This window comes from Oreochromis niloticus, linkage group LG22 (assembly GCF_001858045.2).
Source record: "Oreochromis niloticus isolate F11D_XX linkage group LG22, O_niloticus_UMD_NMBU, whole genome shotgun sequence".
Taxonomy (NCBI): domain Eukaryota; kingdom Metazoa; phylum Chordata; class Actinopteri; order Cichliformes; family Cichlidae; genus Oreochromis; species Oreochromis niloticus.
This window is the reverse complement of record NC_031985.2, coordinates 14,645,668-14,670,169: the sequence shown is the minus strand read 5'-3', so window position 1 is coordinate 14,670,169 and position 24,502 is coordinate 14,645,668. Positions and strand designations below refer to the sequence as shown.

At 40.7% G+C, this 24,502-nt stretch overlaps 1 protein-coding gene and 1 long non-coding RNA gene across 8 annotated transcripts in view; one reads left to right on the top strand and one right to left on the bottom strand.

Moving 5' to 3' along the window:
* Positions 1 to 24,502, top strand: part of ext1c (exostoses (multiple) 1c) — a 101,907-nt gene that overhangs the window by 73,959 nt on the left and 3,446 nt on the right. For all 6 annotated transcript variants that reach the window (XM_019350807.2, XM_013272573.2, XM_025902169.1 and 3 more), the window contains exons 3-10: positions 12,221 to 12,314; positions 16,693 to 16,800; positions 18,337 to 18,456; positions 20,947 to 21,079; positions 21,502 to 21,620; positions 23,365 to 23,460; positions 23,877 to 23,963; positions 24,081 to 24,241. In XM_019350807.2, the coding sequence (XP_019206352.1) occupies positions 12,221 to 12,314; positions 16,693 to 16,800; positions 18,337 to 18,456; positions 20,947 to 21,079; positions 21,502 to 21,620; positions 23,365 to 23,460; positions 23,877 to 23,963; positions 24,081 to 24,241 (918 nt within the window). The remainder of the gene's footprint in view (positions 1 to 12,220; positions 12,315 to 16,692; positions 16,801 to 18,336; positions 18,457 to 20,946; positions 21,080 to 21,501; positions 21,621 to 23,364; positions 23,461 to 23,876; positions 23,964 to 24,080; positions 24,242 to 24,502) is intronic.
* Positions 18,459 to 23,870, bottom strand: LOC102077526 (uncharacterized). 2 transcript variants are annotated; one of them, XR_266286.3, is made up of 5 exons: positions 23,625 to 23,870; positions 20,573 to 20,726; positions 18,950 to 19,051; positions 18,754 to 18,807; positions 18,459 to 18,598 (listed from the first exon to the last, which is right to left on the bottom strand). It is a non-coding gene; the product is annotated as an uncharacterized LOC102077526 (long non-coding RNA). The 2 variants fall into 2 exon arrangements; XR_003215832.1 differs by having other exon boundaries at positions 18,950 to 20,726.

Genomic DNA, 24,502 nt, shown 5'->3' with positions numbered 1-24,502 from the left:
AGAATTACTATGTCTATTTCTTGCTCCTCTATGAGTTCAAGAACAGACGAAATGCTTTTTGAGTGACTGGAGTATCCTATTAAGAAACCCAGGGACAAAAGTTTCTTGGGAAATATGCTCACTTGCTTTTTTTTGTTAGTAGTTACATCAATACCACGCTCATTTAAGCGCCTTTACTACCAATCCATTAGCATTTCAGCATATCATCGCTTTAAGACTCAAAATGCACGGGGTAAAAAGCAATACCAACTGGATGAAAGGTAATAAAATCTGCTTATCTACTAGTTTCAGCAGGTGTGTTGCATCTTATCTTATTTAATGCTAGAAAAAAGTCTATAAAGGTGTATTCATTAGCTGTTAAATACAAAATAAACTGAATAGTGTGCATAGAGTTTGCATGTTCTCCCTGTGTCTGCATGAGCTGTTTCCGAGTGGAGTTAGGTTAATTGGTGATTCTAAATTGAGTGGCGACCTGTCCAGGCTGTACCCAGCTTCTTGCCCCATTAGGTACCAGCTGCCATCAGGGAGCCCCCCATAAATCTAGATTGGATAGGAAGGAAATGGATGAATGGATGGATAGATACTGTATCTATTCCTTACCAGCACTAGAAGCTTATGGCAATGCACCTGGCATCTGTTTCCTGCCATTAAACATCAAAAACCGAAGAATTTGCTACTAATGCAGATACCTTTCAATACTAAAATTTACTATTACAGTATTGCAGTACTGTTTTTACCATACGGTACTGTTATACTGTCATTCATCCGAAATTCACAAGGGCAGCATAGCCTACAAGCATTCTTGTTTATTCCCATATGCTGATAAAGAGCAAGGAAACCCACAGTCACAGGAAACACTACACACAGAAGACAGAAACTAGTGCAGATAAGTTGGGTAAAAATTATTTTCAGTTGTTACCCTGAAATACATATTACAGTTTTTTGTGATGCAAGTGTCATTGTAATTGTAAAATCAACTAATTTTTATAGACTAAAATATTTTCAATGTGTAAGATGTATTAAAATGCTTAAGCTAATATATCGTAACTACTGTCAAAGCTCGCAGTAATATTAGTAAGCTATTTGGGAACCAGCCTAACATTTCGATTTGTATCCTGTCAATAAGGTAATAAAATAAACCCTGTGTATGGCTTATTTAGCGAGTCTTGAATGTGTAACATTGGTCATACAGATGACAGGCTCTACAGCTTCACTACTGTTTCTGCTTGATGCCGCCATCTTGGATTGCAAAGTCAGCATTAGTGTGACTTCTGCAATTTTCCGAAGGGGAACTCCAACTGGAGGGGATATTCCAGCTGGAAAATCTGAGTGGTAACGCAAGATTTCCAACTTCTCACTTGAAATGGGTGACAAAACGTGTAACGATGATGCACGAGCAAAGGGATCCTGTAAAGTCAAAGACAGCGACAGCTATGTAAAAATAAGGTCTAGTTCAGGTAAATCTGGTATAAGTCTACCACAGCAGTCATATCATAACACAACATGTTTTTGGCAGACATCAGAGGATCATTCACTGGCTTGCCCAAACACTTGATAAAGAAAAACATAGTTCTATTTCCCTCTTTTCCACCCCCTTTACCTTTTGATCATTTACACTTTTTTATTATTTTATTATATTGTTTTACCTGTATACAGACACCTGCAAGTCTTTAAATCAACCCAAACTGTGTTAGTTGTCCTGAGTTTGCTTTTTTTGTTTCTCCTTCCGCTCCTTTTTCAGTGTCGTCTTGCAGACATGTGAATCCTTTTTTTCCTGTCTTTTTCTTTTTTCTTGTTTTTTTACTCGTCCTCTCATCATTCAGAGAAAAAGCAGGCCAATGTCTTTATGGTCGTGTTCCTGTCCTGCTGTGCTTTTAGCCTAATGGACAGACAGCTGTGCTCCCATTTCTATATTTAACCAGCAACCCCACATGATGAAGTTTGTCACACCCTCGCTCTTCCTCATGTAACTGACCCCCAAGTTAATGCCCAGAGAAACACTGTAGCCTCACAGGACATTGTATTTTGTACACCTCTGAAAAACAGAGACGGAATATTAAATGCTGGACCTAACATGTCAGAATACATTCGGGTATAGAAAATAGAAACAATTTTAAAAGCCAATGCAGAGCAAAATACCACCAGTTGCAGTTGGTCTTCCCCTCTGTGTATGTATGCCGAGCTTGCACAAATAAATCCGAATTTTAAGCTGCTGTCTTTTGTAATATTTTCAGGGGCTTTTTGCTTAAAAACTGGAATATTTTATGCTGCTCTTTTTATTTAATCATTTAAGCTAAACATGGAAAACATGGGTTTTGTAAAAATTAAGGGTACATTAAACAGATTTAGTGAAAAGCACGTTGATAAGCCTTGCTGGAACTACTTTAAATGCAGTATTTAATGTAGCTGTAATCTGCATAAAACCACAATTCTGTTATTAAATGGATGCAGGAGGTAAAAATAAAAATCCCTTTCCATTTCGGCTCTTCGGTTTCATCGGTTTGTCCACTTTTCAAGAGAACGGTGACGTAATTCTCTGCAACATTTATAAAATCCTTGGAACGACTTTTACGAGCCTTGAAAGTTAAACACACATTATGAATCATATAATGACAGATCCACTCTGTCTGCCTTTTATTTGATATAATACATGATTAAAGATGCAAATCCCTTTTTCCTGTGGATCTGTTTGCGACTGTTGGTGTGTCAGCTATGCCTGTAGATGTTTGTGTGTGTAAGCTCTGTATTGAGGTATAAGTAAAAGCATTAAGGAAGGGATCAGCTAGAGCTGGGGTCGTGCCCATCAGATTAGAAAGCTTAGTCCTCCCGTCTTTGTGTAATTAACGAGAGACAGAGGACAAGGAAACGATAAAGACAAAGAGGCAATGAGGAGAATAGAGTGATATTAAAAGAAGCTAGTGCACATGCTCACCAGAGAAGGGATCGTGTGTAATGACAGGGTTCCTGGTGGTCAGTGTATTTGTGTACATGATGGACGACTGTGCAGCAAAGTACTGAGTCCAGAACCAACAACAGAAAGGGCTGGACTGGATATGTGGCTCGTCTAGCAGAGTTCAGGACCTTTATAGTGTAAACAGAGATAATGACGGGAACACAGCAGTGTGAGTGTTTAAACGAAGCAGACAAAAGTATGCAAGTAGGTGAACATGCAATAACGGTGCAAACACTTGTATCGGTGATTACATTTTAGGAATGTGCATATTTTTTCCTGCAAAGTTTTACTACATACAGATAATAGCACATTACTGGGTAACAAAGAAAAATAGCTTTAATTGGAATATTTTGTTTGTGTAATAATGAGAGATGTGACGTAAGGACAATTTCTCATTAAGCAGATTAATCACCAAGGTAATCCAAGTTTATTTCTGTAGCATCATTCAGCAACCATTCATGTGCTTTATATAAAAGGCAAAAGAAAAATCAAGCAACATAAAAAAGCAAAGAAGATAAAAAATAATAAAAAAAAAAGAATGAGGTGGCCTACACAGAAGAATAAAAACTGCGGTCCCAATTTTAATTAAATAAAAAGCGGCGGTAACTGGAGAAGCTGTAATTATCCAGTATCCAGTAATGAGAGAAATATGCCACCCTAACATGAAAATATCTTATTATAGCATGAGGACGGTCTCGCAGAAACTGGAAATTCTTCACACTGGGTGTATTACACTGGGTACATGCTCGAAAACATAAAACACAATGATGCACAGCACATTTTTACATTTTTTAATATTTTTTCAATAATAAATATTATTGTAAAAGTAGAGTTCAGTGCTTCCATGCAAAAAAAGAGAAAGATTTACTAGACCAGCACCACCCAGTGTAAGGTTCATGCCACAGCTGCACTAAATTAACATCACTGGTTATTACCAGAATAAATTTCTAATGTTTTTGTATATTTTAATTCACAGTTTGGGCAGCTCTTTAATAAAAATGATATTTTTGATGCTATGATATAATTATTGTTGTAGTTCATGAATTTTCAGATTTTCTGCGTTGTGCTTGATTACTTTCCGACGTCTCAGAAAAATCCAGTGTGCCGGTTCAAATCTGGGTAAAAAAAACTCAGTCGTTTCCAGTTGAGTTAAGTTTTCACAAATATTTCTAAAGTATTTATGTTTTCTTGTTTTTACGAAAAATGATGTGCACTGTATAGCTATTTAACAGTCAAACTTACAGCTCTTCATCACAGGTTGTGCGTTAGCAAATTGTGAGAAATGATAGGAGTGTATAATAACTTACCCCCCTGGTAGCAGGTGATCCTAGTTTTCTTTATGCTGTGAATGGTGTTGACATACAGATGAGAGTTTCTGACTTGATGTAATCCTGTTTTTGTTAAAGACCACATGCGGTATGTGAATTACATCCTTTTTTTTTTTTAGTGAATAATGTGTGTTTTCTCTGTATTGCACATTAGGATGAGGAACTTTTAAGCTTAAGGTGGTTGTAAAGGGAAATTATAAACAGTTCATTATACTAGCTGAAGAGTTTCGTTGTTACCCCAGAGGAAACGGTGACCAGTTTCATCCAAAGAAATCGCCCCCTTGTCTGTTTCCAGAGGTCGGCCCTAATGACTCTGGGTAACTGAGGAAGACAAAGCTGCATGGCAGAAAATCCATTAGTGAGTCTGCTGCTAGATAGCAAAGAGACACAGAGGAATGGTGGCTTTTGATACAGTAAAAGGAACTGCCTTGTCTTTTTCTGCAAGCGTCTCGAGAAAGCTGGCAGTTAGCCTGCATGTCAGAGCCCTGGTGGATGACTAATACCTGAAGCACTCTGAGGTGTGTCTGTGTATTGGCAAAGGAGGCCGAGGAACTGTGGGAGGGGGGGAGGATAGACCAAAAGGGAGAGAAATTTGGGGATTGCAGCAGCGCTGTCACAATAACAGAATTTTGACAGAAATGCCAATATGGTTCAGCCTGCATACAGATATTGCTTTTCTTGTGTCACCAATCGGATTATTTGACATCTGGGTCCATGATTTGTCTGTTTTTAGATGTAGCAGACAAAAAAGGAGACATTAGGAGGTTCGGAGTTTCTACTGGATGTCAAAATAATATGCCAGTGTCGTTTTTGCAGCTTGTAGCAAGAAATAAATTTAAGTTTAAAAATGAAATGCACTTCATCTCATGAAAAAACGGGGCTTTTGGAAGTGAAGAGATATTTCATGTGAATAGTTGCAGTTAAATTATTCAGTCTGAATTTTGGCAGGAAAAAAAGGGTCAAATTCATTTTTTAGAATTCCAACTGTGGCAACTGTGTGAGCCTACAAAAGTGTCATAACCAATAAAAACACATGCCAAAACTGATGAGCAAAATCTTGCCTACGTTAATTTTTAAAAGCCGGTTTTTAATCAAATCAAGTTCAAGTGATTTTTTTATTAATATCCCTTTTTTTTCCCGTTTTGAAGTGCGGTACCACATCAAACTAATATATGTATGTTTTTAATCACCACAAAGCACGTTTGCAAAGACAAGGTTAGAGCTTTCTTGTAAATTGTGGCACTATTGATATGTAGCTTGTCAGTGACATGCAGATATCAGTTCACATGGAGGATTCACTCAACACTAGACAAAAGTGTTCCAGTGGGATGGATAAGATTCAAAATCTGACACTGTTTCAATATCACCGTGTTGAGACGTCTTCCTGTAGTTACTTGTGTTACCGCTTGTGCATCTTGGGCTTTCGAGTCTCTGTTTCATTCTTAATATCACTGTCATGCAGCAGATGATCTGCACTATGACTGACTTCTCAGTATTTTTTAAATTTATGCTACATTATTTTAATCCCAAATTGCACTGATCCCCTCATGTTTAACTCTTTGCTGAACTGAGTTGCAGAGAAATACTGAAAATGCAATCAAATGTGAATATTTTTGTAAAAGGAAGCAGAGTGAATAGTAAGAAGAAGGCGTGGCTGAAGGACCGAAGCTTATCTGTCCATCTGCCGTTGTCAGGCAGTGAGCCTGCGTGTCCGTGAAAGATGGTTCCTTCCTGCACCAGATGCAGGAGAGGACTTAACGTTGGGACACACCTTCTCTGTCCCTGTCTCTTGTTGATTTGTCACACACAGACACGCACATCAGCCCAGTTTTGTGGTTTTTTTGTTTTTGTTTTTCCTTGACACAGAGATTAGCGGAGCGTAAAAAAAAAAGATAAAGACAGAAGAGATGAGGAGGAGGAGGGAAAAGTGTTGAAAAAATTATAAGATTTTGGGCACTTTTGCTACTGTGAGACATCACAGAGACATCTTCCACACAAAGAACACGAACACTTGTCTCTGTCTCCCTCCTTTGGTTTCTGTGTATTGTAAGAGGATACTAGAAGACCTCATTCCTCCGCACACTGAAACCTGAACTCTGTTTAGCTTCCTGCCTTTGCGCCCTCTCTGTTTACTGTTTCCTCATCTTTTGGCTTTTTCACCCTCTAATCTTTACAATATGCTGTTCACATTTCTCACTTGTCTCTTTGTCTTATTTCAGTTTTGACTCCCAGTGTTTTACTGTCCAAATAATGCCTATTGTACAATAAAATACAACAGTAATATGTCTGCCCCTGCTTCCATCTGATGGCAGGTTTATTGTAAGCTATAGTGTCGAGTGCCTGACCTATTGCCTGCAGACAGAGCTGTAGTTTTGAGGCTTACTCGCGTCCGACCCTCCCTTCCTCTTCAGTCCCAGAGGCTGAAGCAGCTGGCTACATACATATTTCTGAATGACTAAGCAGGCAGGCAGCAGAGGTCTGGATATGCTGAATATTTTTGGAGAATAAGCCATAATTATTGGATATTATTCCAGTGGATTTTTCAGCATCAGAAACTCCCAGTCTCCCCTCTAAACATTACTCCTAGCTCTCATTTGTCTTGATGCAAAATGTCAATTGGTCCTTTACAACATATGCATTTTACAAAAAATTAAATAAAACATGTAAATGATGGTTGCTTGGGCCTACAGTTTTTGCCGTAATTTGTAAGACTCGTGCTGAAATTACAGAGACAGTCCAACTCTGTCATGCAGGTCATACTGTGCTCGGTGAGGTGTACATGAGAATGAAATGCACAGGCAGTGGCCTGTTAGCGCCGTGGCAGCTAATCCATAACCTTTGTGAGCCACGCGCTCGTGCTCACGCATGCAAACACACAAATACTGGAACGCGTTCACGCTCCATCGACACCTGACCTTTACAGGAAGCAGAGTGGAAATCAACTGACCAGAAGCTCCTGTCAGTCAAGGAGCATCCACCCCACCTCCCCCTCCTCTTTCCCTCCATCCCTCACCTCTCTGCTTACACTTAGTCAATATTCATTAGTCAGTGTTTAGTATAGAATGAGAGAGAGAGAATGTGTGGGTGAAGGAGACAGAAAGGAAAAGTGAATATGTATGTATACATATATATATATATAGAGAGAGGAAAGGAAAAGGGAGGGAGGGTGAAGCTGATGTTTGAGCAAGTGAGAGAAAAGGAATCGGGAGATGACAGGGCAGAAGAGAAGCAGATTTGCTTATCAGACAACCCAAAACAGGCGTGCACACACAGTCGGCGACTCAGAGTGGTGCCATCTTAGTAAACACAGCTTTGATGATATGGGTATCATACTGAGCCCAATGACTTGACTTAAAGAGAGAAAAACTGCTGTGCACTGTGCACTTTGTGTGTGCACATTAGTGAGCGAGGGAGCGAGAGAGACTGTGACTGTATGAGGCAAAAATATATATTAAAAAAGATAGAAATATGCAGATATCAGGCATAAATCTGTGTGTGTGTGCTTTTGTAAGAGAGGAAAAAGAGAGGGTGAGTGTGTGTCTTGACTACAAATCAACTTCTCTTATCCATCTACGTAGATTGCCCCCATATTGGATGTTTAATATTTAACTATAGCTCTTCTCTTGGGAGGCATGGAGATTGGAAAAAAGTTGGGATGATGCAGTGTGTGTGTGTGTGTGTGTGTGTGTGTGTGTGTGTGTGTGTGTGTGTGTGTGTGTGTGTGTGTGTGTTCATACACATATAGGCAAAAGCACACACAAATTCAAACACAGAGCAGTGCTGACTTCTACAGATTATGTACACATAATCAGAACCCTTCATCACAAAACCACAAACACTCAATATGCAATCAAGGGCATACAAATGAGATGGAAATGTATTCAGACAACACCTAGTGTCAAAATGTTAAGTACAAGTTTCACACATGCACCGAAATAACTAGCGTGGTTCTGAAATAAATGAAAACTGATAGTTTAAGTCATTTAATAAGCATCATTGCCCAAATAAATACTTGTTCCATCCATCTCAGGTCAGCAGAAACAAATAGCACATGCAACACAGGCTTATAGTCACATTTTGATTTGGTGCCGTTAGTCGGCAGTAGCAAAAAGCAAGAGAATATGAAAAGCCAGTGAAACAAGTTTACACTATATAAAATCATTTAAAAACAGAGGATTCATATGGAAGATGATCATGTTTAAAGAGAGGATATGAAAGTGGGGGAAGAGTCAGTGTTATGGATATCTGGGAGTTCCAGAGGTGAGGAGAAGAGCAGCTGACGGCTCTAAACCCTGTGGTAGTCAAACGGGGGGAAGGGACTGTGAGATGGAGGAGAAGACCCGAGCATGCGATGTGCTGAAGTTTATCTATTAAAAATCATAGGTAATAGGTCATAACTTTAACACCAAACCCTCAATACTTCACTCCACAATACTGAAAATGCAGATCGCTGTGTGCACATTACATGCTTTCCCACATTATCATGCAGGGGATCCAGTGCGGTGCACTCCTTTTTTGGCACAGTATAGAATTACCTCCGTGCAGTCACACACTCGTACATTAATACAAAGTGAGTCATTGTTATTTCACCGGGTTTACCTACTCCACTCACAGAAGAGAGAGTTATTCACTCATACACATGGTTATGTTCTCATTTAAAATGATGCTTCCTCGACTTACAAACCAACAAATTTCGCCGCTCAGCTGCTGTGTAGTGTAGGCAGGCTGATGTGCGGTTGTGGACATTTGTCATACGTTGCTAATGTAAAGTAGGGATACTAATCTGTGTGTATGAAAATGAATGTGAAGGACCGCTACGTGGCTACATTTTGACATGAATTTTAACTAACGTGATGGAGGCCTCAGGTACGTGACAAACTCATTTATTCGGCCAAAAACAGCTTGCACTTTTCTTCAGCATTCAGAGGGTTGTGCGCTATGAATTCATCCCCAAGGGTTAGACTGTCAGCACCAAGTTGCATTGCAAAGTTCTGACGGGTGTGAGGGAGAACATTCAGTGCAAACAACTTGAACTGTGGTGCGTGTCACTATGTCAGTGTCTGCCTGCTCACAGTGTGTCAAAGCACCCTGCTCACCAGATTTGACTCCCTGCGGCTTCTTCCTTTTCCTCAGTACAAAATATGAGGTGAAGGGTCATCGTTTTGACACCGTGGAAGTGATTGAGCACATGTTCCAGATGGTGGTTGAAGCACTTAGAGAATAGGACTTGCAGGGGGGCATTCTAAGTGTGGCACGAGGACAGGGATTAGTGCGTTGCTGCACATTGTGACTGCTTGGAAGCAGATAGTGCCCAAAAATCTAGATTTCCAAACAGAAATTTAACAAACTGACTTGCATGGAAGAAATATGCAAAGAATGAAAACATTTTTAACCTAAACCGGAGGGACACAGGGTGATGCAAAGAAAGGGACAGCACTATTATTCTTTCAAATTCAAGCAATATAATAAGCAATATTTCATTCACACGTGTTGAATTATATTTAAAAGGTATGCTTTTGTTTATGTGCGACTGGTTTTTGTGATATCACATTTTCCTTACGGAATTATAAAATGTTTCATTCTCCTGTTAATTGATGTGCATTTATTACTTAATCAAAACCTGTGTGTATTGCACAAACACACCTACACTGCCCACTTTGCACATCTGCGTGTGGACTCTGTATGACGGAGGAGATCAATAAACACATGCGTGGTCAAAGGAAAGACACAGAAACAAAGGAAATGAGAGCGATTGAAGGAGAGGCAGCAGGCTTGGTTGTTTGTCGTTGAAAACAAAGTGCTTTTAAATGATTTACTTGTTCCCTGCATCGATGCATTCCCTCATTAAAGAACAGCAGCCAGCTAGGCAGACTGCGAGATTTGCAGACAGACCATGTTGCATGCAAACAAGCTGAGTCGCAGTTATGCATTATCAAACACACACTAAAACATATGCAGGGACGCAGAAGCAGCAGAACCCAGAGACAGAAGTGGGTCAGGCTAACCAGCTCGGTCTCACTACATTTAAAAAATGCAACGGGGTCCCGCTGTTTCGCATTAGATACGATGCATGCAAAGGCATTCGTAAAAATGTACGGCACGTGCACACTCATATACACCAGTTTAGGAGAATATCCATGTATTCTCAGACCAGCAAGCCCAAAAACCTCAGTGTGTTTCCTCCAGAAGAAAAGACATTTACTTTTGAATGCAGCACACACTCTCACTTACACATTTATTATATTCCCTTTGCTCAGACACACGAATACACTGAGGAGCTGTACATTTTCACAGATGCAATCTACAAATTCATTTGCTCATGCATAACTAAACGCATATCTTTACCCAAATCTCGAGCTTGGAACAAGATTTGGACAGCAAATCCTCAGAAATACATTGTGCAAATCTCTTTAACAGTCATGACGGTTATTTTTGCTGGAAGATTAATTTCAAATGTACATCAGCGCTGCTCACTGGAGTTTGGTGCTGTTGTACATGCAAACAGATCCTCATCGCACACCCACGCGCGTATGCATGTGCATAAAACAGTGGAGATATCTCTCTGTCAGCTCCATCAACAGGTGGAGGAATATCAGAGCGGAGCTGGAGCTAACGCCAGACAGGCCTGTCTTTCAGTAAACTGATGCCAGTGTTTGTGTAGGTCTGCGTGTGTCTGTTCGGTGTGTTTTGACACATTTATATTGGATACGCAGCCAACCCTGAGCTATAACAGTGACATCCTTTCAGATCTTGAACTCCAGAACTGCCTGTGCCAGTGTTAACCGTTGCCAACATGAGCAATGGAAGCCCAATTTTGTCATCTGGGGAGCAAAGGAAGACTGGATCTTGTCACTCATGAAGGGTTAGATGAATGACTAAGGGAGCGAGAAGATTAATAGGAGGCATATTTTGCACTGATGTTCCTGCTGCAAATAAACAAGCCGAGCGCTGGATGCCGAGACATGGGAGGGCTGGGGAAAAAGAGCGGGACTTAAACAGGGAGGTGGAGTGATGAGATGTGGAGGAGGAAGAAAGAAGGGGGAAAGTTGAACTTTCGCTTAAGAGGCCGTTTGTTTCCTCATCTGTTTACTCTTCCCCGCAGTTCTTTACCATGAAACCGTTACGCCACTCGACCGTTGCCGTTCCACTCAGGGTATGAAGGAGAGGATTGTTTCAGAGGTTTCCATTTGGCATCTTGTGCATTGTAGAAGTATGAAATACGAGTATGAGGCAGTGGACCTCAGCCAGTGGGAGGGGTCCACTCAAAATTTCTTACTTGGCATGAGTTCAAGTCATCTTGTCTACAACAGAGAAGAGAGATTAGGGCATATTTACTTATGAGCTCAGTGATAGATACTTTTCCAACATGCAGTAGCTATCTGTACTGGTGCCAACGTGTCTGCAGAGGGAAGATTTATGACGGCACATAATCTGAGCCATTATGACTAAATATCAGAAATGAAAAGCCACAAAAATCCTGGTTTATTTAATGTGTGACAGATGTTAAATTTGATGTATTAGAGGGAGCATGTGCTCCCACATTGGCAGACTATTTATTCGATTTGTTTGCTATCATTTTAGTAGATTAGGCCTTCACACTGTGACCGCTTTTAATCATCACTGCTTTTACAAAACTATTCAGCTTGTATCAATATTAATATACCAGTTAGCATATTAATATTGACACTAATTCTAGATTTTAGTTTCTTCTTTAACTGGTTCCAGGCACAATAACATTTCTTCTTTTTCCACCTTTCTGCTGTCTTACAAAACTGCGTAGCTTGGTTAGGTAACCAGAATCATGACAAATGTCTCGCTATGCCTGCTTTTAATAATTCCTGTGGATTAAAAGGTCAGCTGCTAATAAGGAATGAATGCTGCCTCTGCATATATACATGTTGATAAAGACTAACAATGTGTTATAATTGCTCTTTGCTAGGTTTGATTACCAGGAGCTCCTCCACAACTCCACGTTCTGTTTGGTGCCTCGAGGTCGGCGCTTGGGCTCCTTCCGCTTCCTGGAGTCACTGCAGGTAAATATATATTGTTGTGCACAATGCTCACTATGAACATTATTCACCTTAAAGTCTCAGAGGTCATTTTTCATGATTTACACCTAAATTTCTCAACATTAAAGGCCCAGTCATCTCAAATGTTTTTTTTTTACTATGCGAAATAAGGGCTTAAAGATTCAACAGTTTTATTGATTTCTCCTGGAGATTAGCTATATTTGTGTTCTTGCTCATGCACATCACACACTTCCATGTACCGATGAGCTTTAGTGTTATTTGAGTCAGGATCTAACAGTTGGTGGGCTCTTTGCTTAAGATACCAACAGGAGCTGAATGAAGCAAATTAGATGATCTTATTATCATGCCAGATTTTTACCTTTTTGATTATGAATGGTTAATGTTGCCAATTTAAACTTGGTTTCAAACAAGCGTACATTATTATGTTTCATGCAAAAGGCGTACAGTGTGATAATGAGAGGTTTCACAGGAGTCTCTGCAGTCCTGTGAAAAAGTCCACCCCTACTGCTTTTATACGTATTAAGAAGTTAAAGCGTCCAGGGAATACTAATAAAATGCAGCTGATGAAATGATCGAATGTGAGCACCTCTATAAAAGCAAAGGTTTTGGTTTGCCGGTCTGGAACATTCGGGTGTGAGTTAACACAATGCCAAGGAGGAAAGACATCAACAGTGACCTCAGAGCAGCATTTGTTGCTACCCATCAATCTGGGAAGGGTTCTAAGGACGTTTCTAAATAATTTGAAGTCCATCATTCTACTGTGCGAAAGACTCTTCACAAGTGGAAAACATTCGGGACAGCTGCCAGTCTTCCCAGGAGTGAACGCCCTAGCAAATTCACAACAAGGTTACTCCATGGAATGTTCGGATAAACTACAAACTACAAATCTCACACTCCCCAGGGCTCAGTTAGCATGTTAAATTTAAAAGCTCACGACAGTCCAATTAGAAGACCACTGAACAAGAATGGCTTGTTTGGAAGGGTTGCCAGGAGAAAACCTCTTGTCTCTAAAAACAACATGGCAGCTGACACTTGCAAAGCTGTATTTGAGCAAACACTGCTCTTTGGACAGACAAGACCAAAGTGGAGATGTTTGGCCATGACACACAGCACCACATTTAATAAAAACCAAACACAGCACATACACCTCATAGCAACAGTCAGCAAGTTGGTAAAGTTGCAATGATTTGGGCTCGTGTTGCAGGCACAGAGCCTGAGCATCTTGCAGTCATTGAGTTGACCATGAACTCTGACTGTCTGACAGCTAAAACTCGGCTGAAATTGGGTCATGCAACATTGCAATGATCCCAAGCACAGCAGTAAATCTGCACCTGAATGGCTGAAAACAAAATAAAAAAGTCGAGGTGCTGCAATGGCCCAGTCACAGCCCAGACCACAACCTGATTGAAATGCAGTGGCAGGACTTTAAGAGAGCTGCGGATAAATGAGTTAGCACAAACGTCAATCAAGTGAAGCAATTCTATAAAGAAGAATGGGCAAAAATTCCTTCACAACAATGTGAGAGACTGATAAAGTTACAGAAAACAATTAGAGTTATTGCTGCTTGTTCTAGAAGGTTACTTCTACTGAATCATGGGGTTTTTCACTGGACTGCACAGAGTCCTGTGAAAACCTTCTTTTTCACATGACTCTATGTGCTTACCAATCGTAATTATTTCCAAGCATTTGTAGTAACATACTAATGAAAAGATGATTCAGAAGCTTTCCCTTTACAAAACCCTGTTGTTATTTTCAGGACTTTACTAAATCCTGCATAAACAATTAGATAAAATCCCACATGTAATATACTAACACACTAACTATCAGAGCATTATCTGCTGATTTTCCCACAACGCTGTTAGAATAACTAAACCGCACTGAAACCGTTCATGCCGAACAAGCTCCATCTCACATACTACCGTTCAATCAACAGGGAAGTGCAAAGAATGCAGAATGTTTATGTTCCAAAGCTGCGGTTTATGTAGTGTTTTTGGTTATTGACACCTTAATGGTCACATCTGCAAGTGTTTTGCCCCAGACCTTTGTGCTATGTTGAATGCAGATTGAGCCATAAAGTCTTTATTTGCTATTTGAAAGGCCTTTTAGCCTAAAATGGATCCATTAACACACACAGACGCGAGCGAGCACTTATACAAACTCTAGAATCCTTCATTTAAGTCCATCAGTGAAATGTGCAAGCACACAAACAATAAAGAAACCACAGGCAGTGGAGTGAGAGAATGGTTTAAACGGTTAAACAGTGTGCTGTAGTTCTCACTCTGCCACCCAAGTTGATGGTCTCACACCAGTGCAGGAAGCAGCAGTGGCTGTTTTTAGCTTTGCCGAACACTGAACTCTCTGGCTGCTACAGTGTTCCCTGGCTGCACTGCTCTCTGGGGCTACGTGGTGTGTGTGAGTGTGTGTTTCTAACTGTGCGTGAATAGTCCGGAAGCATCTATGGGAGTGGCAGCCTGCCCCACCGCTGATGTCTGCTGAATGGACAAATCCACACACAACCCACTCGGCTTGGCAGCAGGCAGCAGTCATGGTCCCTTTCTCCTCTTTGCCTTCCTTTTTTTTCTCCTGTTTTTTCCTCCCTACCGGCCTCTCTCTCTCTTCCTTTCAAGCCGCTTTTTAAGATTTTTCGCTTGTGTACTCTTTATTTTTCATTTTTCATTTTTTTGTATTATTTTTTTGGTGCTAGCCAAGCCCACAGAAGAACTGGCAATTACCACTGTGGTAGGAAACTTGCTGCCAGCTTTCCAGTATACACACACAGACACACATTTGCACACTCCTCCACATACACCATCGCTCAGAGCCTCCCCTTGTTCGTCTCCCAATGCAAACAAACCAAAAACAACTACACAGCACAGAGGCCTTCATTTTCCTCTACCTCCAGGCAGAGGGGGCTTCAAAACGTTTGAAGCTCACCCTCACAGTGATTTATCTATCAGGGAGAAGGCTCCGGTGAGCTGCTGCAAAATTAAAATTAAAGGCCTTGGATTATCACTCGAGGATCTTCATCTGACCTTGTTCTAACCAGGTGCTAATTCCCACACACGCATGCACGTGCAGGTCCTGCTCGAGTGTCCTTCAGCAGGTTGATTCTCTGATGGAACGCCGGAGCGTGGAAGTCTCGATGGGCCGGGGAGAGTGGTTGATTTTTATAATATCAGCTGCCGATGCTGTTCTCTCTGGTGGTTTAATTAAAAAAAAAAAAAAGGTGGAAACAAACCCAGATCTACCAACAGTCTAGAGCACAGCGAGTAGAAAGAAAAACTGAGCAGGATGAGATGAAAGTGCTGCAAACAGAAATTGAAAAAAACAAGTACACAAGGAGAAAATCTGATAGATTTACAGAGAGGGGAAGACCAAAGGGGGGTGCAAGGGTAGCAAAAAAAAGGAGAACAACATCAAAAACCTGTCAGTAAATGAAGAAATAAGACAACATCAAAAATCCACTTCAATGAAGCATTATGCTGTAACGCATCAACTGCTTCTTAGTTTCGCCGCTCTCTTTTCCCTCAGTGTTCCTCTTTCCCCACACATGTCCCCCTCAGTGGTTGTACCTAATTAGCGTGGAGTGAGTCAGCCCTGTCAGCCACATCTGTGTTTGCATCTATATGAATGACAGTGTTTAACAAACCTCCGGAGTATCCAGGGAAAGTAGAGACGAAGTTACTACTCATTCCAGCCACTCTGTGAGGGTCTCTCTCACACACACACACAGAAGCATTGATCATATTATCTGCCCAGTTTGGGATATCACAGTGCCAAGCAGCTGGGGCTGCACTCCTACAGACTACATTGTATTCATGCAGCTGTAGTATATCAAGCTATAGCATTTATTGCCAAAGGGGAGCCCAAGCCAGCAGCTAAGGAGGGCTGAATCAGAAGGAACCTATTTTGACTCACTGGATGTCAACTGTGGATATAAGCGTGAATTTCACATGGCATTCTCTGCACGTTACCAGTTTCAAAATCCGCTTTTCTTTGGGAAACAACAACAACCTATGACACTGCAACCTACACGTTTAAAAAAGGAAGGCTCTGGCAAAGCAGGGCTGCTTGGTTCTTGGGTGGCTCTATATATTCTCAAGAATCAGTCGTGCACAGCCAGATCTATGTATGTAACGCGGCGTGATTACAGCTTCTGCCTCACTTGCAAATGTTCTCTCCCACAAAGGCGTACATCCTGGGTTTAGCGCCATCAGGGGCGATCTGGCTATAAGAAACTAGAAGGAACCCATTTCATCTGCAGCTTCTCAAATCTTATATTTTGTCCTACGTTACACAAGTCGGTTTCTTATTTTTACTGTTTCCTTTAAGACTCTTTAAATTCTTATTTCTGTGTGTGTGTGTGTGTGTGTGTGTCCAGGCGGCGTGTATCCCAGTACTGCTGAGTAACGGCTGGGAGCTGCCGTTTTCTGACGTCATACAGTGGAACCAAGCGGTCATTGAGGGAGACGAGAGATTACTACTTCAGGTAACGGACATAAGCATTTGTGTCCACACACAGATGTCACAGACATTGTGTTGATGGCCAGATGTTCATTCGGGATGCTTTGGGTCTTAGCATAACATCTGCATAAAATACATACTTGAGTTTTTTCATAATTTAAAGAAGAAAACATACAACTGTGTTAGCTCATGGGTGGCTCGCTAGCCCTTAAGTTATACTCTGTCATCAAATAAGGCGTCTTCAGTTCTAGTGGATGAATATATGACTATAATTAAAGACATATCCAGAGATATGTATCCGTGGTTAAGGAGTCATGTTGGATTAGGCAAAGTTGAGAAATTTTACCACCTCCTTTTGGACTTAAGCCACTATTTGGCAGCAACAGTAGCGAGGAAACATGTGAAGGGATGTGATATTCAACAAAGAAGCAAGCTTAAGGGATCTAGGGTGTATCGCAACCTTTCGATTTTTAAATCAGATGTTCATTTATTTTATTTTTAACAGAATAAACAGTTTTTAAGAAAAACACAACTACTAAACCCTACTTTGTAAGGCTTACAAAGACTGATAGCCAGTATTATCTCTATCTGTGCAGAGGATTGGCTTAGTTTAAATGCAAACATGGACCTTGGAAAACACCCAGAACATCCAGGTAGGCATTACCTGTATCAAACGTGGTGGTTACAGCTTCGAGCTCCTTTGAGATTAAACACCCCAAAAGGCCTTAATCCAGCTTTATTTCAAAAGCACTCGCTCCCTCGCCGTGTCGCCTTGTTACACAGACGTACAAATAAACAGCGAGTGAGAAAAGCCAGTTCTCTCCCTGCTACAACCTTTATCTCTCTCCCTCACACACAAATTACATCATGTCTCCTCTGCATTGATCCGCTTTGATCCTGACCAATAGAGGACATGAATTGGCATTCAGCTAATGAGCAGGCACGAGCTCCCTGGAGCTCAGGGCGAGGGAGACATTTTCAAATTAGGGCAGAATTGGTTGAATGAGCTGACCTCATCAGTTGAATTTCTGCACACCTGCAAAAGTCTCACTTGGAAACGGGCGTATATTACACACCGACATTCACATCGTCTATGATCTGAGCGCAACTAATGCAAGGCTGAGTGCAGGCAGACACAGTAGATGAAGTGAGAACTGCATTAGTGAAGCCGTCCTTAACATGCACTAAAATTAATAAGAAGGAGAATTTTACAAAAAAGGAGGAGATTTTTGTGGCGTCCCACAGTTTAACACGCATTTCTTCCACTTTGAGTTAAAACTCTCAGATCTCTCAGTGATTAAATCAATTTTGGTGGTTCATTGAAACCCCAATTTATCCTCACTAATCAGGGTCTCATTATCTGAATGACAGCCCCTAAATCAGATCTGTGTCAAATGTTTTATAGGGCCAAATTAAACAACTCCTCTTTTTATCCTTTTCTAGACGATTTTCCTTAAATTGACAACCATCAAAGGAAAAATCTTAATCGTATTTGTGTTTTCTCTCTCTTTAATTTCTTTTTTTAAATTTTACCATGTTATTTTTTCTCTTTTGTCTTCAGGTGCCATCCACAGTGAGAGCAGTAGGGAACGAGAGAGTGCTGGCTCTGCGACAAAGGACACAGATGTTGTGGGAAGCTTACTTTTCCTCGGTGGACAAGATAGTCCTCACCACACTGGAGGTCAGGCCAAAAATGGACAAACTCTTGATAATAAGGTCCAGCCACAGAAAATCCATCCAGGTGTTGTTGGTAAAATCCAGGGTCAGACATTCAAATCAAAGTCCAGACTCACTATTTAGAGGATGGATGGATGGACTGTTTCCTGGGTATAGCATGTAGGACACATTCTTGTTGTAACACTTTCAGACATTTCCACTCTAACATACTAACGTAGATCTCTTAAAAGGTAATATGTAAGTTCAGGGCAAGATTTTTTCAGTTTGGCTCTAGTACTTCACTGAGGTTTTGAATACTTACTGAACTATCTGATGAGACAGGTTACTACACATCCAGTTACTTTGGCACTTTAATCTGAGGATTATAAAACAGAGAGGTTTGGTGAACAGATCTTATCAGCACAAACGCCTCATACCAACTGTCAAGCATGGAGGTGGAGGGCTGATGATTTGGGTTTATTTTGCACCCACAAGACATCAGGCCCTTGTATACTTACTGAATGGACCATGATCTCCTCTGTTTATTAAAAGAACTATGCAGTTGGGTTGTGCAAGAGGGCCTTGATCCCAAACATAGCAGCAAATCTAAAACAGAATGACTGAAAAAGTAAAGAATTAAGTTATTGCAATGATGCAAAGTCCAGAACTCAACCTAACTGAAATGCTGTGTTGGGACCTTAAGACAGCTGTGCTGGAAAAAAAACAAACAACAACAACAAACCTTGATGAACTGTAGGAACTTTGTGAAGAAGAGTCAGCCAAGATTCCTCTACAATCATGTGAGAGACTAATGACGTCATACTGAAAAGGATTACTGAAAGTCATGAATCATGGGGTATACCTAGCCTTTACTGGACTGCATAAACTCTTGTAAAACCTTTATTTTTCACATGACTGTAGCCACAGTGACATCAGTTATTGGTTAGTAAAGTCCCGTTCTGAAGCTTCAGTCTAAACATTTTTGGCTTTTGCCTTCTTGATATTTTGAAACTGCACATGAGTAGCAAGGGGTGAATCTAACTGAGAAACAACTTTACAGTTACAAGGATATTCACGGTAAAGCATGCCCTGCTCTGTACTCAAATGCTTTTTGACTGAAGTGGGAGTGGAATTTACAAATCCGCTTTGCTTGTATCACATTAAGCTTTGACCCCCTAGTGTCAACACAAGATCCGTGTCCCACAAACATGGGTGTGGGTCGTACTGCAAACCTAGTTTTTCTCTGCTGCTGTACAGATCTATTTAGAAATGTGTGGAACTCAAACGTTTCCAGTGAAAACAGCCGGTGCTATAAACACAGGCGGAGTTACTACTCCTGAGCCTTTTTCTGCTTGCGTCCTGTATCATCAGTCCTCTTTCAGAAGACTGGTTTGCAGCAGAGTTGTCATATTTGAATCAAACGCCCTTGTATCATTATGATTACAGGGTTGGCCCATGGTCTATATTTCCACTCTTTCACTATCTTAGTTTTGTGTTGAATTGGGTCTGTGAAACATTTCAAAGCAGGGCACATCTGATCCGTCTTAGAGAAATCCCCTAATGTATAGAAATTATATATCATTACTTAAATATCAGTCTCAACCTGCCAGTTTCTGCTTTACTGCTGACTGTTATGACTTTTGTTATGCTGCACATCAGGTGTAGAAGAAAAAACTTAAATAGGAGTTACAAAGAGCTCCTTGGATTTTTCTTCATATTTCCCAGCACCAGTGTCCAGTCTTGTTCTTACAGTATCTTTCTCTGCGTGCATATAGTTTCACTTTTTTGTCTTTGAACAAGCTGCAAAGAAATGCATTACAAAGATAGCTGCTCTGGCTCAGAGAATGTCATTTGAAGGTTGGCCCAGCAGTTAGATGATGCATAAAAAGAAATGCCAAACCTCGTTATATAAGAAGTTTTTGCACACTCTGATAAAGTCAATTTTAGCACCTAAAAATGTGAGTAAACAACAGATTTAATCCTGCTGAAATCTGAAGAAATCAGAGTGGTAGACTTTATAATCAGATGTTTATGAACTGGAGTCTGGGAGCTCCTAGTTAATTTGGTGTGTGGAATTTGTGCAAGGGATAATGAGAGAGGTTCTGGAGGTTAGTGATAAGCTGGTTATATACAATACATACAGCACGTAGAGGGGACCCCCTCCGCACGAGAGACAGCTGTGCAGTCAGCCTGAGGTCAGTGAGGCAGAGGACTTCAGATGCCAGTGTTGCTGCTGCATGGACACCTCCTATTGGTGTACAATGGGAAGTACACGGATCCTGTCATTACAGACTCCTAAAATATGCAGAGACAAGTGTGTCAGGACTTGAACTGCAGTGCAGTTTATATTAAGCTCTAAAATTCTCATGCACTGGCTTAGAAGGGGAAAAAATGAGTGTGGTGCAGGCTTATACTAGATGAGTACAACAGGCACTTTACTGCATAAAGCCAACATGTATTTCTCACACTGCAACCCACATCGAACCTCATCCAATTTTTTTCCCCCCTTTCTTAGATCATTAAGGACCGTGTATTTTCTCACATATCGAGGAACAAGTACATGTGGAACTACCTCCCAGGAGGTCTGCTGGTCCTGCCAGAGTACTCCACTCATCTTGCACATTTCCCTTTCTACTACCTTGGATTAGGTAAATGCAGAGTTTATTTAAACAAATCAGCACAGCTTGCAAATCTTGATTGCACGCTAAGGATGTTGGAAAGGAGATGAATAATTAAGACGCCACACTCAACACTACACAAATTGTTCTCAAATATTTACTCAAGTTCTTGTCTGTATTGGTTTTAATTTTGCATTCCTGCCAAAACTTTGTTCTTTTATCCCGTTTAAATACATTATTTTATAAACTGTGGCAGCATTAAACTGCAGCATTGCTCTCTACAGCAGTGTTTTAAATGTTCAGATTCTTCATGGTGGCTTGAAATTATTTTGATGATGTTCAGTACAGATAAATATTAGTATTATTAGGCTTAGATTAGCAGCACCTTGCACATGTTCAGACAGATAAGACATTTCATCATGTGCACATCTTTGTTTCATGACTTTGCTCAGGAGTCACTCCAGGACAGGAGTTCACTGCTGTCATCCATGCCGTCTCTCCATTGGTCTCCCAGTCTCAACCAATCATGAAGCTACTTCAGGTGGTTTCTAAGTCAAAGTACTGCTCACAGGTACATACTCTGAGATATCCTTTCCGTAACTTTCTCATAATATTAAGCAAAAGTTGGACTGTGTGTACAGTTGCTTCAGAAAGTAGTCACCTTTTGCACATATTATAATCTTAAGTTTAACTTGAAATGCATAATTGTGAATGTTTCTATTAAGCTACACTCAGTAACTCAGAAAATGTTGAGAACATACTACAGTGCCTTTCAGGTATTCATTTTCTTAACTGTTTATCACAGGGCCTATCATACCTTTATTGCAAATCTCTTATTTGAAAAGCATCCATGTCTACGCCTGCTGCAGTGCTCCCCACTGTTTTCAAATTCCCCTTTAAATGACTTCTGCCGTAAACTGAATGGATTGTGCATAATTTAGTTTGTGCATATATAAGATTCAGTGATGTCCGGGCAAAATTATAGTGAAGTATAGATCTCACCAGGTTATAAAATTGAGCAGCTGGGGAAAAAAGACGAGTCTCCACACTTGGGCAATGCTCTTCATAAAGTTGTGCGTCTGGACAGACTGAGCAACCAAGCAAGAAATGCCATGGTCGCAAAAGTGACCTGGAACCCAACAGTCACTCTAACAAGTCAGTAGATGTTCTCTGCAGGAATTAGATGATCTGCCAAAAAAAGGGCAGCCATCCCCAGGAGCACATCATCAATCAGGCCTTTATGCTAAAAGTCGCGAGAAAAGCTGCTCTGAGTAAAACAGAGATGTCCTTGAAGAAAACCAGCTGAAGAGCACATGCAACTTGAGACCAGAGGGGTGAACTACAAAGTAAGATTAGTGGGTTAGCAAGCTACGTCGAGCTTAAAGTCAGCGTTTTCTATTTCTCAGAAGAGTTTCTCTTTTTACTTGGATAAATCACTGATGCTGAACACTATGCAGTCATGAGCAGGTTATGTTCAAAGCACCATATTTTAAGTGTAATGCAGATTCTCTGCTGCGGGAATACTCTTTTTTTTATGTACACATAGTTAAACCACATCTTACCTTAAAACCAAGCATCGAGAGTGCACTCAGCGATTAAAATAATTAACTTGAATTAAAATGCATATTTTTTAGCTCTAACTTACCAAAATAACAGTTTTTTGCAGCCTTAATCTCTTGGCGTTTTTGCAACAGTATTGCATTTTACTGTTTAGTCACCATTTTACCATTATGTGATGATATCTCTGAGTAGGTGTATGTGGCACTCATAGGGATCATTTTGTGTTGAAGAAGAGTTCTATGACCTTTTTATATGAACGTTGCACAGTCTGAACTAGAAAGCCTGGCTTAATAAGAGAAAGTTGTTAACTACTGTTGTGATACTGGTTACCTCCAAATGGTTTTTAGGTTTTGTCAAATCAGCCGGGAAAGCCTGACTGTGTTGACTTTCATTTGTATTAAACCCCTCAGGAATCCTGTTCAGCATTACAATAAACCAAAGCATACATACTTGGTTTTAGAACAAGTTTCTACTGGTTCTTGAGTTAAAGCCCAAACGTAAACCCCACAGAGCACCAAAAATTAAACTTCACCGATATGAAGTGGAAAAGAGTGCAAAAATTAAAGTGGTCTGGATACTTGAGTACCTAAGGCAACTGTAGACTATGAAGATTAATCATTGAGCAAACCATCATATTATAGTGAGGGATCATACCTCTGAAATCCCTGACTGATTGATGACAGCTACTTTTCTAATCAATCTAATGCATCTATATGTCGACGTTATATATGAGCTTCACTTCTCTTCTGTTTTAGATCATTATTCTGTGGAACAGCGAGAAACCGCCACCCAGTCGGAGCAAATGGCCTCCTATGCCTGTCCCCCTCACTGTGACAGATGGCAGGAGGAAGGTGAGGGCCAGTGCCACTCACAACTCAAGCTGAAGCCTGCTGTGACGTCTGAGTGACAGAATGACAAACTGTCACTTGCTCAGTCTGTTTATGCGTCTCTCACTCGCTGTCTATATCTGCTAATCTATTTTTCGCCTTGATGTCTCTTTTTTGGTCTTTCTTACCATCCGAGCTTATCTGACGTGTCCACCGATCCGTGCAGCATTTACTTTTATAGATGCTACCCATTCTCAACCCTTCTTCCATGTGTGTCTTTTCAGATGTTTTTCTTCCTCCCAAGGCAAAACCTATAGTGATTCACCCATCTCAGTCACTCAACATGATTTACTGTATTTCATAATCTCTCAGAGCACAAGCCAGCCATCCCACGGGCTACAGCACCAGAGCTAAAACTAGTGACTTTGTTTTTCTCGCAGACCACCAGTCGGTTTCTACCTCATGTTGCCATAGAGACGGAAGCAGTGCTGAGTCTGGATGAGGATACGGTCCTACTGACAAGTGAGGTGTGTGGACATGTACAACACACAATACATACACCAGAAGCGCCCACATACTGTACACGAATAAATTAATATTTCTAAAAACAAAAAAATTTGAGTCTTCCTTTTCTGTACGTGCAGGTGAACTTTGCCTTCTTGGTGTGGCGGAGCTTCCCTGAGCGGATTGTAGGTTATCCTCCCAGAAGCCACTTCTGGGATCCCCTGAAGCGGGCCTGGGGCTACACCTCCAAATGGACCAACGACTACTCTATTGTCCTAACTGGAGCCGCCTTCTACCACAGGTGCATGAACACAGGAGGAAAAAAATAATAATTAATAATTTGTTTCATATTTGTTATAACTGAAAACTTTCTTTGTGGATTACTAGTCTTTTAATTACAAATTCAAAGGAAGAATGAAAGGCACTTTAGTTGAATCACCCAGCAAAATCTTGGTTTGTCTCACTTTTCCGGTGGTAGAAAAAAAGACTTTTAATTTGCTATTACATAACAGCAGGAAAACGTTTTATTGGAGTTGTGATTTCTACATTAATTGGTCTGATC